The sequence below is a fragment of the Hemitrygon akajei genome, chromosome 22 (genome assembly GCF_048418815.1).
Source record: "Hemitrygon akajei chromosome 22, sHemAka1.3, whole genome shotgun sequence".
Classification (NCBI taxonomy): domain Eukaryota; kingdom Metazoa; phylum Chordata; class Chondrichthyes; order Myliobatiformes; family Dasyatidae; genus Hemitrygon; species Hemitrygon akajei.
This window is the reverse complement of record NC_133145.1, coordinates 54,743,552-54,760,637: the sequence shown is the minus strand read 5'-3', so window position 1 is coordinate 54,760,637 and position 17,086 is coordinate 54,743,552. Positions and strand designations below refer to the sequence as shown.

Here is a 17,086-nt window from a genome sequence, read left to right as displayed (position 1 = left end):
TCTGGTTTCCTCATTATAGGAAGGGTGTGGAAGCCTTAGTGAGGGTGCAGAGTGCCTGGATTAGAGAGCATATCTTATCAGGTTAGGTTGAGCAAAGCTAGGGCTTTACTCTTTGGAGTGAAGGAGGAAGAAAGGTTGGTATCTTGATAGTGGTGTATAAGATAAGATACATAGATAGTGGACAGCCAGAGACATTTTCACAGGGCAGAAAAGGCTAATACAAGGAGGTGTTTGACAGGAAGTACAGAGGTAAGATTTTTTTTGACGCAGGGAGTAGTAGGTGCATGGAATGTCCTGCAAAGAGTGGTAAAAGAGGTGCCTTAGAAAGGCGTCATCCATCATGAAGGACCACCGTCACCCTCATCTCATTGCAACGATCAGGAAAGAGGTACAGAAGCCTGAAGGCACACCCTCAGTGATTTAGGGACAGCTTCTTCCCCTCTGCCATCCGATTTCTGAATGGACACTGAACACAACCTCACTTCTTTTATTAATTTCTGATTTTTTTGCACTACTTATTTTTAACTTAAATTTTTAATGGGCATATATATATACTTTGTGTAAATTTTTCCTCTATATTTATTCATCTTGTACTGCTGCTGTAAAGTTAATGGATTTCATGACATATGCCAGTGATATTAATCCTGATTCTGATTCTGAAATACATTAGGGACATCTAAGATCTCTCAGATAGGATGAAAGAAAAATGGAGGGCTATGTGGGAGGGAAGAGTCAGCTTGATCTTGGAGGAGGTTAAAGGGTCAGTACAGTATTATGGGCCGAAGGGCCTGTACTGTGCTATAATATTCTATGTTCTAATGTAGCTGAGTGGTAGTAGAACTGGGAAAGAGGGTGGGGGAAGCAGTTAGTAAGTGCCTGAGAAACTAGGTTACAGATAAATGGGGGAGTGACATTGTTTGGAAGGCTAGCTTTGGCTAAATGGTTTGAGTGGCGTCTTTATTTGTCTATTAAAGGAACATGAGCTGAGCTCTCTGAGGACAGTGCTGTATGTTGTCTCAAGCTCTTCTGTCAAACAGATTGAGCATCAACATTCCCTGATGGAGGTGTGCAAGATGGTAAGAGGCGTGGATAGAGTGGGCAGCCAGAGACATTTTCTAGGGGCGGATATGGCTAATACGAGAGCACATAATTTTAAGGTTATTGAAGGAGAGTATAGTCAGGATATCAGAGGTAGATCCTTTTTTGCACAGAGAGTATTGTGTGCATGGAGCATCTTGCTGGGGTGATGATAAAGGCAGATACATTAGAACGTAGAAGAGTACAGAACAGAAACAGGCAATTTGTGCCGAACCAGCTAATATGCAAGTCAAAAACACCCAAACATTAATCCCTCCTGCCTACAGAATGCCCATATCCCTCCATTTATGTGCCTATCAAAACGTCTCTTAAAAGCCTCTCATGTATTTGCCTCTACCACCATACTAGCCAGTGCACTCTAGGCATTCACGACTCTCTGAGTGTAAAACTTGCCCCTCACATCCCCCTTAAACCTACCCCCTCTCACCTTCAGTGCATGCCCCCTGGGAAACAGATTCTCCCTGTTTACTCTATATACCTCTAGCAGATTTCCCCTCAGTTTCTGGTGCTCCAGAGAAAACAGCCCATGCTTGTCCAGCCTCTCATGATAGCACATGCCCTCTAAACCAGGCAGCATCCTGGTAAACCTCTTCCGCACCCTCTCCAAAGCCTCAACAGCTTTCCTGTAGAAGGGTGACTGGAACTGTATGCATTACTCGAGATGTGGCCGAACCAGAGTTTTATAAAGTTGCAACATAAACCTCTTGGCTCGACTAATAAAAGCAAGCATTCCATAAACCACCTTATCGACATGTGTAACCACTTCCAAGGAGCTATGAACTTCAATCCCAAGATCTCGCTGCTCAGCACCACTGTTAAGGATCTTGAATGGGGCATTTATGAAACTTGATTAAAAAAAAAATGGAAGGCTACGTAGGAGAGAAGGGTTAGATTGATCTTAGAGTAAGTTAAAATATTGGCACAACATTATGGGCCGAAGGGCCTTTACAGTTCTGTAATGTGCTGTGTTCTAATAACTGTCTATCTAACTGTCATTGACTAAGTTCAAAGCCTTTTGATGAGAAATGCTATTTTGTGAAATGCCATCTGAAGGTCAGTGATGGTAAAGTTCAAAGTAAATTTACTATCATGAAATTTATATGTCACCATATACTATCCTGAGATTCATTTTCTTGCCGGCATTCACAGAACAAATAAATAAAATCGAATCAGTGAAAAACTACGCACAAAGACTGACAAACAACCAAAGTGCAGAAGAAGATAAATACTAAGAAAACCTAATAATAGTAAATAAATAATATTGAGAACGTGAGTTGCAGAGTCCTTGAAAGTGAGCCAATAGGCTGTGAAATCAGTTCAGCATTGAGGTGAGTGACATTATCCATGCCAGTTCAGGAGCCTGATGGTTGAAAGGTTATAACTGTTCCTGATCCTGGTGGTGTGGGACCCAAGTCTCTTGTATCTGCTGCCCCAATGGCTGCAGCGAGAAGAGAGTGTGGCCTGGATGGTGGGTGTCCTTAATAATGGATGCTGATCTCAAGGTCATTATCTCAGAGTAATTGTGATAGCAATCTAACCTGCTCTTCTTCCTCTTTCAGGTCTCTGGACTTTCCTGTGGTTTGTTGGCTTCTGTTTCCTCACCAATCAATGGGTGTCGAATATTGAGGTCCCCCCTATAGGGGCGGATAGTGCCCGGTCAGCCATTGCCTTCTCCTTCTTCTCAATTTTTAGCTGGGTAAGTAGAAAACGGCCGGCTGGTGGTGTAGTGGCATCAGCACCGGACTCCAAGGCAGATGATTCAGAGTTCAAACCCAGCCAGGTCCCAACCTGGGCAGCAGCAGTATCTGCGTGGAAGAAAGGCCTGGCAGTCTACTAGTGTGAAAACCCTTTGGACCTATGGTTCATGAGGTCACAAAGAGTCAGACTGAACAAAACGACTGAACAACAGCAACAAAAGTAGAAACTACTTAGATGCCGGTGGCTTTGAAGGCACCCTTTTCTCAGGGGAGAAGACGGTGCCTTCAGTGAGAGGCCATGCCCTCTTCTCAATACTACCATTGAGCAGGAGGTTCAAAAAGCTTAGGTCCCACTCCACCAGGTTCAAGAATACAACCAACCATCAGGCTTCTGAACCGGTGTGGATAACTTCACTCAGTACTACTCAGAAATGCCTCTACAATCTACAGACTCACTTACTAGGACTCTTTACAACTCATGTTCTCCATATTATTTTTTTGGTTGCACAGTTTACCTTTTTCTTTGCATATTGGTTGTTTGTCAGTCTTTGTTTATATAAAGTTTGACATAAATTCTATTCTTTATTTTCTTGTAAAAGCCAGAAAGAAAATGAATCTCAAAGTAGTATATGGTAACGTATATGCACTTTGATAATAAATTTGCTTTTATCTTAGAAATAAATTAAGTATTGAAATGCATAATTGCCATCCTCTCTTCGTCACCCAGTATTCAGACCGAACTAAAGCACATGTAGTTCCTTCTTCTCCAGTGGTTTACCTTTTCCACTTATCACCTCACAGCTTCTCACTTCATCCTCCCCCTTCCCCCACACACCACCTCATCTGGCTTCACCTATCACCTTTCACCTTGTACTCAATTCCCCTTTCCCCCACCACCTTATTATGGCTTCTTCCCCCTCCCTTTCCAGTCCTGATGAAGGGTATCGGCCCGAAATGTTGACTGTTCATTTCCCTTCCTAGATGCTGCCTGACCTGCTGAGTTCCTCCAGCGTTTTGTGTGAGAGACCATGATCTAACCTCTTGTACTGAAGTGACTACGTCTGGGTAGTCACCATGCATCCCCTTCCCTGCTGCTGATGTTATCCTTAATAAATGCCCACCTCTTAACTTTGTTTTGTTACTAACAGCAGAGATTGTCAGAAAGTTAAGTCGACCTGTATGGGGAGTGCTGCGTATACAGGGCCCTCAACATTGCCTTTGTGCCCTCCCATCCACCTCACAATCTCTTTGACCCCCTACCATCAGGCAGAAGGACCGCTAGAATGGGAAGTAGCTTGTTCACCCAGACCATGGGACTACTGACCTGCTGGACACTACCCATATCTGATCAAGTGCCAGCAGTGTAATACTGTTTACTTTTTAACTTGTGTCATAAATGCTCCTTGTACTAAATGCCAGTCTATTGGAATATATTTTATTTTATGTAAATCTACTTGTAGTGATGTTACTTTATGGGTACAGTGTGATTATATGCACCTTGGTCTGGAGAAACGTTTTGTGGTATACACGGAGACATTTGAAATGACGGTAAGCTTGAACTAGAGCTTAAGTTGTTGCCCACACTCAGAAGGGATTGATGCTTTCAACAGACTTCAGCTGTTATCTGCAATAATATAATTCCAGCCTTATGATCAGCAATTAGAGTAATTGGAAGAGGGGAAGGCCTCGCCAGTTCAAATTCTTTTTTTCATGACATGAAATCAGAATCAAATAAAGGGCAAATGTTCCGCTTTGCATGTTTCAGGAGTTAACTGCAACTTTCAAAATGCTCAAAGAAAAACTTTTCCTGCCACCAGAACATACATCTAGGCCTCATATGGAGCCAGTGATCATTAATGGAGAATGTGTGGAGCAGGTTAAGACCTACAAGTATCTGGGAGTACAGTTAGACGAGAAGCTAGACTGGACTGCCAACACAGATGTCTTGTGCAGGAAGGCACAGAGTCGACTGTACTTCCTTAGAAGGTTGGCGTCATTCAATGTCTGTAGTGAGATGCTGAAGATGTTCTATAGGTCAGTTGTGGAGAGCGCCCTCTTCTTTGTGGTGGCGTGTTGGGGAGGAAGCATTAAGAAGAGGGACGCCTCACGTCTTAATAAGCTGGTAAGGAAGGCGGGCTCTGTCGTGGGCAAAGTACTGGAGAGTTTAACATCGGTAGCTGAGCGAAGGGCGCTGAGTAGGCTACGGTCAATTATGGAAGAAAACTCTGAACATCCTCTACATAGCACCATCCAGAGACAGAGAAGCAGTTTCAGCGACAGGTTACTATCGATGCAATGCTCCTCAGACAGGATGAAGAGGTCAATACTCCCCAATGCCATTAGGCTTTACAATTCAACCGCCAGGACTTAAGAACTTTTTAAAAGCTATTATTAATGCTTTTTGAGATAGTGATTTAGATGCATATCATATTTTTTACTGAGTTAAGTATTGTATGTAATTAGTTTTGCTACAACAAGTGTATGGGACATTGGAAAAAAGTTAAATTTCCCCATGGGGATGAATAAAGTATCTATCTATCTATCTACATTCAGTGGCCACTTTATTAGGCACTCCTTGTTCATGCAAACACCTAATCAGCCAATCATGTGGCAGCAACTCGATGCATAAAAGCATGCAGACACGGTCAAGAGGTTTAGTTGTTGTTCAGACCAAACATCAGAATGGGGAAGAAATGTGATCCAAGTGACTCTTCCTGTGGAACAATTGTTGGTGCCAGATGGGGTGGTTCGAGTATCTCAGAAACTGCTGACTCCTGCGTTTTTTTTTGCACGCGACAGTCTCCAGAGCGATCAGCACGTGGAAAAGGGGGAAAGGATTATGAGATCTGGAAACTCTTAGAGTATATAGATCCCATTTGAAGCTCCAGCAATAGAGAACCCCTTTGGAGAGCATCATACTCGACTCGAGTAATTGGATTACTGCTATTACTATTGCTGCCAGGAAACAGCACAATTCACAACAAATGTCAGCAATAATCCAGTGCCAAAGAAACTAAAAGCAAGGATGTAATGCTAGGGCTTTGCAAGGCATTGGTCAGACCGCACTTGGAATATGGTGAGCAGTTTTATCTAAGAAAGTACTGTATGTGCTGGCATTGGAGAGGATCCAGAGAATATTCACGATCCGGGTGTGAAAGGGTTTGTGTCTGATGAGTGTTTGATGGCTCTGGGCCTGTAGTTTAAAAGAAGGAGAGGGAATCTCTTGGAAGCCTATCGAATACTGAAAGACCTAGATAGAGTGGAAGTGGTGAATGTTTCCTACAGTGGGGGAGTTTAGGACCAGTGGGCACAGCCCCGAATGTCCCTTTAGAACAGAGACGAGGAGGAATTTCTTTAGTCAGAGGGTGGTGAGCTACCAGTCGAAGCGGGTTCTATTTCAACATTTAAGACAAGTTTGGATAAGTACGTGGATGGGAGGGCTATGGAGGGCTATCATCTGGGTGCAGGTCGATAGAAATAGTCAAAGTAATAGTTTGGCACAGACTAGATGGGCCAAAGGGCCTGTTTCTGTGCTATAGATTTATATGACTCTACGAAACATACAGTGAAATATGTCAACACGTACAAGCTGGAGGAACTCAGCAGGTCGGGCAGCATCTGTTGAAATGAGCAGTCAACGTTTCGGGCCCTTCGTATGTCGTTTGTGCCAACAGCTAACACACACTTAGGGTGTGCTGGGCATGGTCTGCAAGTTTCACCAACAGAGCATCCCCACAACTTGCTAACCCTAACGCATTTGTCTTTGAATTTGGGACGAAACTGGAGCACCCGGAGGAAACTCCCTGGTGTTTCTATTAAGGAAACACAAGAGGGAGAAACCTTAGTAAAGAATTGGGCATGTGGGACTGAGATGAGGAAAAATATCTTTGCGGGAATAGTTGAGTCTTTGGAATGTTTTTACTCCAGCAGCTGTGGAGGCTTGTGCATTCAGTTCCATTAGAAAAGACATTGACCTGGATGTTAAGGGGATTGAGGGATATGGAGCTCTTTAGTGACCACCCTGCATCTAATCAAAGCTTTATTTGTTCGTATTGTACATCTTTTTTTATGATTGCAAGTCACTGCTAGATACTAAAAACATCAACTACTTCAGATACATGAAGTGTAAAAGGGAGGTGAGAGTAGATATTGGACCACTGGAAAACGATGCTGAATAGTTAGTAATGGGGGACAACGAAATGGCGGGCGAACTGAATAAGTATTTTGCATTACTCTTCACTGTGGAAGCCACCAGCAGTGTGGTGGAAGTTCCAGGTGTCAGGGGGCATGAAGTGTGTGAAGTTACCATTACTAGAGAGAAGGTTCTTGGGAAGCTGTAAGGTCTAAAGGTAGATAAGTCACCTGAACCAGATGCTGTACATGCCAGAGATCTCAAAGAGGTGGCTGAAGAGATTATGGAGGCATTAGTAATGCTCTTTCAAGAATCACAAGATTCAGGAATGGTTCCTAAAGGCTGGAAAATTACAAATGTCACTCCATTCTCCAAGAACAGAGAGAGGCAGAAGAAGGGAAACTATACACCAGTTAGTCTGACCTCAGTGGTTGGGAAGATATTAGAGTTGATTATTAGGGTACTTGGAAGCACATTATAAAATAGGCCATAGCCAGCATGGTTTCCTCAAGGGAAAATCAGCTTGACAGATCTCTTGGAATTCCTTGAAGAAATAACCAACAGGCTATTCAAAGGCTGATTTTGTGAACTTGGATTTTCAGAAGATCTTTGACAAGTTGCCACACATGAGGCTGATTAAAAAGCTACAAGCCCATTGTATTACAGGAAAGATTCTAGCATGGATAAAGCAATGGCTGATTGGCAGGAGGCAAAGAGTGGGAATAAAGGGAGCCTTTTCTGGTTGGCTGCCAGTGACTAGTGGTGCTCCACAGGGTCTGTGTTGGGACTGATTCTTTTTATATTTTATGTCAATGATTTGGATGATAGAATTAATGGCTTTTTTGCAAAGTTTGAAGACAACATGGAGATAGGTAGTTTTGAGGAAGTAGAGAGTTTACAGAAGAACTTGGATTAGGAGAATGGGCAAAGAAATGGCAGATGAAATACAGTGTTGGGAAGTGTATGGTCATGCATTTTGGTAGAAGAAATGAAACTGTTAACTATTTTCTAAATGGAGAGAAAATACAAAAAAAAACTGAGGTGCAGAGGAACTTGGGAGTCCTTATGCATGATTCCCTAAAGGTTAGTTTGCAGATTGAGTTTGTGGTGAGGAAGGCAAATGCAAAGTTAGCATTCATTTCGAGAGGATTAGAATATAAAAGCAGTAATGTAATGTTGAGACTTTTTTAAGCACTGGCGAGCCCTCACTTGGAGTAGTGTGAGCAGGTTTAGGCCTGTTTTCTTAAAAAGGATGTGCTGAAACTGGAGAGAATTCAAAGGAGGTTCACGAAAATGAATTCAGAGTTGAATGGCTTGTCATATGAAGAGTGTTTGTTGGCTTTGGGCCGGTATCTCATTGAAACCTGTCAAATGGTGAAAGGCCTTGATCAAGAGGATGTGGAGAGGATGTTTCCTATGGTGGGAGTGTGTAAGCCCAGAGAATACAGCCTCAGAATAGACGGGTGTCCTTTTAGAACGGAAAAGAGGAGGAATTTCTTTAGCCAGAGAGTGGTGAATCTGTGGAATTCTTTGCCACAGCCAGTTGTGGGGCCAGGTCTTTATGTATATTTAAGGCAGAGGCTGATAGATTCTTGATTGGTCAGCATGAAGGGATATAGGGAAAAGACAGGAGATTGGGGCTGAGAGGAAAAATCAGCTCAGCCATGATGAAATGGTGGAGCAGACTCGATGGGCCAAACGGCCTAACTCTGCTCCTATATCTTGTGGTTTTATGATCTTTTGGACTATCCCATCAGCGAGTTGCTCGATGACGTTGGAGATGGGCGTATTGCGTGCTGTTGTGTTTTCGCCTGGACTTGTGTACAGTTGGATGGTGCCCGGTCCAAAAAAGTGTGCGAATGATTGTCTCGGATATTTATATTGTGAACGCAAGACCCTGTTGGACACTGGTAATGCAGAACTGTGCAAGTCTGGTTCACTGGCTCAGTGGTGAGTCCGATGGCGGCAGAGCTGCATTGCCTCAATTGTGTTGCGGACTAGGCCTAGGCCGCGGGGTCACCTGTTGCAGTCATCTTTGGGAGGGGATGCTGAGCCGGTGAGGGAGAGGCCTCTGGAATCTGAACCGAGTAAGGGGCCAGGCCCTCCCGTTGGTGCAGTTCTTCAGTGTGTGCTCAGTGAAAGAACAAACTGGATGCTCAGGGACTTGAGCTTTTTTTCTTTCTTCGTGACATTTTTTTTCTCTGAAATCACAGCCACCATATGTGCAGTGTGCACACACACATATGTGCACACTATGTGCAGTGTGTTGTGTGCTGTTGGTGATATGCTTTGCACCTTGGTTCAGGAGGAACTTTGTTTCGTTTGGCTGTATTCATGTATGGTTGAAGATCAGTCATGATCTGGAAGGAACTGTGGAGATGGCAAAGAACCAAGTGGCCACCACCTATAGCTCTTTCTTTCGTAAGCTCCACCACACCACATTTCTTCTGGCCTGATACTGCAGAGCATTTTGGGCATGGCGTTGAACTTGACAAGTTCAAAGCTTGTGTACAGCTGACCCCTGCATTACAGGGATACGAGGGTGGGGGGCGGTGGTGGGACATTGCTTTCCTAGAAGCTGATCCATATCGCCACTTTCTATAATGCAAAGCTGCATTATCTGCACGTGCGTTCAGAACCATAGAAAACCTACAGCACAATACAGGGCCTTTGGCCCACAAAGTTGTGCCGAACATGTCCCTACCTTAGAAATTACTAGACTTCCCCATAGCCCTCTATTTTTCTAATCTCCATGTACCTATCCAAAAGTCTCTTAAAAGACCCTATCATATCCGCCTTCACCACCGTTGTCGGCAGCCCCATTCCACACACTCACCACTCTCTGAGTAAAAAACTTACCCCTGACATCTCCCCTATACCTACTCCCCAGCACCTTAACCCTGTGTCCTCTTGTGGCAACCATTTCAGCCCTGGGAAAAAGTCTCTGAATACCCACACGATCAATGCCTCTCATCATCTTATACACCTCTTTCAGGTCACTTCTCATCCTCCGTCGCTCCAAGGAGAAAAGGCCGAGTTCACTCAACCTATTAATATGAATTCGAAAGCAAAATCAGTTTTGTATTTATTTGTATTTACTTTTATTCATGCAAGTTCAGTGAAGATGATTTGTATTCAAGTATTGTGGATTGTGTGAGGGCATATTTCTGTTACCCAAACGGCCTTGACACAAAGGTTGGGGGAGCATTTGGGCTGTATAAAAAAAAGTCCAAAAGTCAAGATATTATATATTAAGCAAAAGGGGTGGGTGGGTGGAACTGCACAGAATCTCTGCAAAACCAGGGGTTTTTGTAATCCTTGTAATATCAAGGGGCATAATTTTTAAGGTTTTTTGAAAAGTACAGCGGGCTGTCTGTTCTTTACACAGAGTGGTGAGTGCACAGATGACTTTGGTCATGGTAGAGGTAACATTACGGGCATTTAAGAAACTTAGATGGGCACATGGATGGTAGAAAAATGGAGGGAAGAGTTAGATTGATATTAAAGTAGGTTAAAATGTTGGCACAACATTCTGGGCTGAAGGACTGTGTTGTACAGTTCTATGTTAAAACAGAACTGCAGCCCAGCTCTTGCGCCAAGGGGATTTTTGTGGGACAGGGATGTTCCATTGGACTGCCAATTCTCAATCTTAACTCTTTCCTTTTTCTTGTGTCTAGGCCTTTCTGACTATTTCTGCCTACCAGAGGTTTCAGATGGGCGTCTCCGACTTCTCCGACCGATACACAGATCCATCGAGTGACTACCCGCCGTACCCCAACGTGGCAGACAACTACCAGCAGCCTCCATTTGGTAATGCACCCCAGCCGGGCACCAATGAGTACCACCCGCCCACGTACTAAGCCCGCTGGGCACCCTCCTGAGAGCTCCACCTGAATGTGAGGCAAAAACTGGACTGTGCATTGACGAATAGGAAAAGCCACTGTTGCCACAGCCCAAGCTTTCTACCAATTTAAGGATCTGACCTTTCATTTTTTTCTTCTGTACCCTTCCCCCCTCGCACTCTTGTCATTGCTTCCCCTGACTTTATTATTTTCCTGCCCCTCCCCCTGACAGGATGGCAGGTGTTCAGCTGGGCATCCCCTGACGACACTAGTGGGTTTGAAAGGGAGCCTACTGAGTCAACACTCCCATTCTGTTGCGAGGAGTAAGTCGAGGCTTATGAAAGGATGAGGGCATGGGATGGAGCCCATAACCCCATCCCTTTTGCAAGGTTTCTTCTATAAAAAGTCCTTTTTCTTCCAAAGGCACGATCTTTTCCAGGCTAGAGATTTGTCATCAAATTGCGGCCTACTCACTCACTCAGCAGTGAAAGGTTGTGTTGACTACTGTTTGGGTGTTGGTAGGCAGTGGTTTCAACCTGGGTTAATATGATCTAGTACCAATCTTCACAATAACATAGTGCCAAGATAAGACCCACCTTTGAACTTGTGGTTTCTTAGCAATTCTTTGTCTCGAATGAGTTTCTGTATGCTATCAGACTCCCACTCTTGATTTCTATTTCTAATTTGGACATGTCAGGGATGTTGATATCTAGCTCCATGAAAGCTATTCTATTTCCACTTGAGTTGCGTCTGCTGAGCACTGAGGCCACTATTAGTTGTCCAGGAAGACAAGCCTAGTCCCAATGCCATTGGAGGTTATCAAGTGCAGTTGGTAGGTGCCTTTCCTTTTGACATTGTTCTGGGCCAAGTGCACTTGCTCTCCATTGTTAGAACCCAACCTATCCGCATTGAGCCTTTAGAAATGTCGAAGTGTACAGACAGTCCCCACTGTTGTGAGAAGGGTTTTTTGAGCCAGGTTTGGTGCATCAGTGTCTGTTTGGGCAGTGCTCAGCGTGAAAGGGCTGGACTTTGCATTGTAGGCTCTGCACCTTGAGCTTCGAGTCAGCATCTCTCCACACCAACTGTGTGAACTCTACTCGGTGCAGACCCTAGTGCTGTAGACCATAGTTTAGGCTCGCAGCTGTTGTTACTAGAAGGTGCTTCTACTCTGGTTTAATGTGACCGCCGTCATAGAAGAAGATCCCACATGGATGTTTTATAAAGTGAGAAGATGTTTAATCCTCACCACAATTCCCTCGGTTTTACAGTGAAGGAAAATAAAGGCTTAATGATAAAGGCAAGGGTGATAATGTAGAAGTGACTGGCAAACCATTACCTAGGGTTTGTGAAACAGTATCTGCAGTTAAGAGGGATAATGTTGGTAGGTGTGAGTAGGTGTAGTGTTTCTATGTGCGGTGGAGAGTTAGGGACCTTACTAAATCATTCAATGATACTCAGTCAAAACAAAAATAAGTTCTACGTTTTTAACATTATTGGGATCTGCATGTACAATAATTGAATAACCTGACACAGGGACTTGTTTCTGAAAAGTGTGTTCATCTAATGCCCTAAAGCCTTTCAGAGACCAAAACCCTGATCACTGAATATGCTCCGCATCTCAAACCTTAATCGTCTCATTTTCTTTGGTGCCCTAAACCCTGACCCCTTGCTCTGGTGTCCGACACCTACTTTCATGTAATGTCATGCCTGGGAGTTTTGAAATTCATCTGCTTAGCTTCTGTTGGTCTCTAATGTGGTTTCTAAGATGGGTATGTTTTCTCATAAAATGAGTTCATAACCTCTTTATTATGGGGGTGGTAGAAATTGGAGAGGTCTATATCTTCCCCAATCCCCCAACACCTCCTTCTGTGGCAGGCATAATTAATCAAAATGTCACTTCTTCCTGATCTGACTTGGCTTGTGCTTATCCTATGCAGACTCCAGCCCGAGGTTCTGATTATTTCACTGTTTTTTTGCAGTCAGGAATTGAAAAGATAGAACTCATTGTCCAGCTTGTGTCCCATTATAGCTCAATAGAAATTGCTGAGATGGGGTAAAGCAAACTTTATGAAGTCTCTCCTTGTTCTCCCAAACTTGGGTTTGGGAGAAATTACAGGCATGTGCCTTTGTTTATGGATTGCATAACCTCATACACTTTCAACTTGTGATGACAAAATTCCAAAAGGCAGCAACCCCAATTTGACAAGATAAAAGTCCAGAAACATTGGGCCAAATATACATGTTGGAAGTTGAGATTTGTGTCAGTTTCTGAAGTCTCTGCCCCATAGAACTAGACATAACCATCCTTAGGAAATATCTCAAAAAATCCTTAGGAAATTGTTTCAATCTCATCATTCAATACTGTCACTAATTTATTTATAAATTGTGTCCTTGATGAAAGGAATCCTAAATGAGAGAGTAATTGAGAAACACCAAACATTACATTTTGTAATGTTACATTTTGCAGATGATTGGTTTCCATTGTTGTCGATCCTTGGGAATTGAACTACGTGTGGCTCTCATGTGTTGCTCTTCCCTTTGAGAATGTGTTTTGGAAGTTTTGAGCAGTTGAACCTCTGCTGGCTGTGGTTTGGATTGTCGTGCTGTAACCAGTTGCATTCTTGTTAAGAGGAAGCTCATCAAACTGACCTGGGCGTGAATCTTTCACTGCTCAAATTATTTTATTAACCTGGCAATGGGGATTGTAAATACTGAGTGCAAATTTTTACAGCGCCTTTGTAGATTTTCGAGAGCATTGGCGCACTTTGAGTCACCTTAAATGTTGGATATTGGAGCACAGGGATTCCTGGTTTTGCAGGTATGTGGCATGGGTCCCAACCCAAGCAAGCACTGTGTATATAGTTCCATTTAACACAAGACAGGGGAAATGGGGCAATGTTATGGCTGGGTTAAGAACCAGCAAAGAGACTAGAGGTTGTGCCTAGTGAAGGATCTAGTTGGAGATTAACTCCTGGTTCCACGGCATACTATGGTTATGTGTTCTAAAGATTTTTATGAGAAGTTCATAACCTCTCTTAATTATGGAGTTTGGGGGGGGGGGGAGGATGTTCCATGTTCCAGCTTTTGTCAATCCTCCCCTTCCTTCAATGGTAGACATAAATATTTCTGATGTTTCAGCCAATCTTCGCCTCTCAATCAGTAACACGTACTGATCTCTCTACATTTACACAGCTCGCTATGGAAGCTTGCTGTGCACTGATATCCTGCATCACAACTATGAATATGTTTTAAACTGAGCTTCATTTTCTGCGAGACTTTTTTTTGGAGATAAAGCCAGGGAGGAGCTGGGTAATTGATTTTTGTTTTGACTCGATACCCAGTGCAGAAGAGATTATAGCTTGTGGGAGATCAATAGTGCTGGAGGTTGCAGACTCTCCCGTACTTGAGCATCACTGTTCAGAAGAGCGGGTTGCGAAACCTGTCGGTTGATTCTGCTGTCACAATCTCGTTCCTCATTTGCATCAGGAACAGAAGCTTGCTTGTTCACATAGATCAGGCCAACTGTTCACCTCCCTATCTCTGCCCCACCCACTAGGGCTGCACACACTTAATAGCGTCGATATCAAATTACTTTTGTTTGCTGGCTGGCCAGGACCATGTGCATTAATTAAAATAAAGATCAAACTAATTAACTCTGTAAATAGAAACTTTTTCAGCATTTTCATGTTATTCTGTATAAAAGCATATGGTGCCGGAATCAAAGATAGACGATTGAAGAAAGCCTAACCTGCCAACTTTTGTGTTCCTTGCGATTTTGACTCGTGTATGGTTTTAAAATGTTTCTGTGGGAAGTGACGTAAGTAGGACAGCTGACCAACCACAGTGGATTTTGTTTTTTTTGGGCGGAAGATTACAGTATTGCACACTGCAAAGCAGTGGAGAGGTGGAAGAGGCTGATTAGTTCTTTAAAAGCACCAAAATAATCAGTTGCACAATTTGTGTGACCTGGTATCGGGGGAGGGTGATTATTTCATTGTTTGAATCTTTTGTACCTCTTTATATTTGCGATTGCTTCGCTAACCAAAATCACTTTTGTAAAAGGGTTCTTTTGTATTCGTTGTACTACTGAAACAGGGCTTTAAACGATGGGGTAATGTTATTTAGCTTTCTGTTAACTGTGGCAGTGGCTGATTGAATGTTTAAACAGAAATCACATGTGCAAGGGGAAGTAGTGTCTAATGAGCTAAAAAAGTGCTGTAAATTGCAAGTTGAAAAGATACCAGTCTGGGGCTGTTCTGTCACCCAGTCCAGGAGATATGAGGCTGAGCTTGCTAGCTTCAGGCTGAATCTTTGCCGGAGCTGAACAGGGTAGTGTGTAATGGGATGGAATGGATCCGAGGATTAGCCATGTGTACCCCTACTGGTCTATAATGCCAAATGGTATTTCTGAAGTGAAGGACTATTCTGTCACTATTTGTGAGTGTGCCATATATAGATTTCACAAACAAAATCAGATGATATTTAAATTAATATTATGTTCCTCGGTTATTTCTCGCACTCAAAACAGGATCCAAAGTGCTCTGGCCAGGGGTGGCCTCCAGTTTAAGCTAACGCTGAATACTTGCACTGCACTGTCTGGGTCATCGCTCAGCGTACATAATGTGCAAAGTAGTGGAAGTCAGCTTCATTCTGGTTCTGGGCAAGAGTAAACCTCTCTGTGAGGCTTGCAGTAAAAGATTTTCCTTTCAGGTTTAGACTTGGCTTCCTCCCTCCTAAAGACTTCGCAGCGATCTGGTTACTACTGCTGGAAAGTGCAATTATGTGGGCTTTTTGTATACTCAATAGTACAATGAGCCAGACACCAGTTAGTGCCTTCAGGATAAAGCAAAATAAATTTAATTTTAATTCACTTTATGATAGAGCATTACATTTTAATGACCTTGTTGCCAAAGTAACATGGACAAGGGAGTGATGGTTAATATTTTTATTTTGAATATGTGTCTAAGTCACATGGGCTACATTTAAACTATCAGTGTCTGAACCAAAGATTTAAATTACTAAAGAACATTGGATAAACTGGCATGAACCTTGTGGCACTTGTTCACCTTTATGATGCCTGTTCATTGTTAATGGATTGTATTAGGGGTCACGTAGCAGTGCATTTTCCTCCTATCCCTTGTGTTCAGTGAGCCTTCTAAATAAAGCACACAAAGTGGTCACTGTTCAACAATAATTCAACCTGCTGTACCAATAAACTTTTTGTGAAAGTGATGTCTGGTGTTATTGACTTCTATATTCTAGTGGTTGTGTATAATGCTGATTGAAAGCTGTTCCAAGTGGCTAGTTTCCTGAAAATAGTTAAATGTTTAAAAAAAAAACAACTACTGTTTAATTGAGTATTTAAATGAAATACAAAGCAAATTAGAACTATAAAAATACTATAGTACTGTAAGATTTTAGTTCCTGATAGTTGGGATTTATCCACTATGGCTATGCTTTTGAGCGACTGAACATATCAGTGCAGATAATGGACTGCCTTCATACAATGTGTTCGGTGATTGCATCCTCTAACTTTTCAGTGTAACGTTCAAGGTGATTTTGAAACCTTCAAATTCTTTGTAGTTCCTAACTTGAAGTAGTGAAATAGTTTCATTTTCACACCTGGAGGTGCTAGACCTGACCAAACCTGAGTGCTTAAAATTGCAGTGAGTAAAACAGCTCTAAATTTTGCTAATTAGCAGTGACAAAAATTGCATATCAGGTTTATCATTCATATGTCATGAAATTTTGTTTTTTGTAGCAACAGTATAGTGCAATAATAAACTTGAGTACTGTGCAAAAATCTAAGGCTCCCTAGCTATATTATAATAAATCTATAATATATCTAAAACTTCTGCACAATACTGTATTTGCAACAGCACTAAGGATAAGAGGAAGAATTTTTGTGGCCTAATATTCTCAGCAGCATTAAGACTTCTATCACCCACACATCTGTTCATCGACAGGTGTCTCGGCGACAGGCTGCTAATGCTGAACAGCAGAGTAACTCGTACCTTGCTTGTTATATTTAGACATCTCTAGTCCTGGACATTATGCAACATGGTCTATTACTTTATCCCCAAAAACTGAAAACCGTAAACTGGCAATAGCCCTGTTTTATCACATTTGATGTCAGTTGCACAATATCTGCACCACCCCCCTCCCCCCACCAAGGTAACATGTTAGTGTAGCGGTTAGTACGATGCCAAGGACTGGGTAGGTTAACTGGTCATTGTAAAGGTAGTCCTGTGATTAGGTTAAATCAGGGTTGTTGGTTGTGTGGCTTTAAGGGCAGGAAGGATCTACTACATGTTGTA

At 42.7% G+C, this 17,086-nt stretch overlaps 1 protein-coding gene across 1 annotated transcript in view; it reads left to right on the top strand.

Annotated features, from left to right (window-relative positions):
* Positions 1-16,001, top strand: part of syngr2b (synaptogyrin 2b) — a 48,150-nt gene extending 32,149 nt beyond the window's left edge. The window contains exons 3-4 of the mRNA XM_073026271.1: positions 2,658-2,794; positions 10,605-16,001. Of these exons, the coding sequence (XP_072882372.1) occupies positions 2,658-2,794; positions 10,605-10,787 (320 nt within the window). The 3' untranslated portion in view covers positions 10,788-16,001. The remainder of the gene's footprint in view (positions 1-2,657; positions 2,795-10,604) is intronic.
* Positions 16,002-17,086: the final 1,085 nt, after the last annotated feature.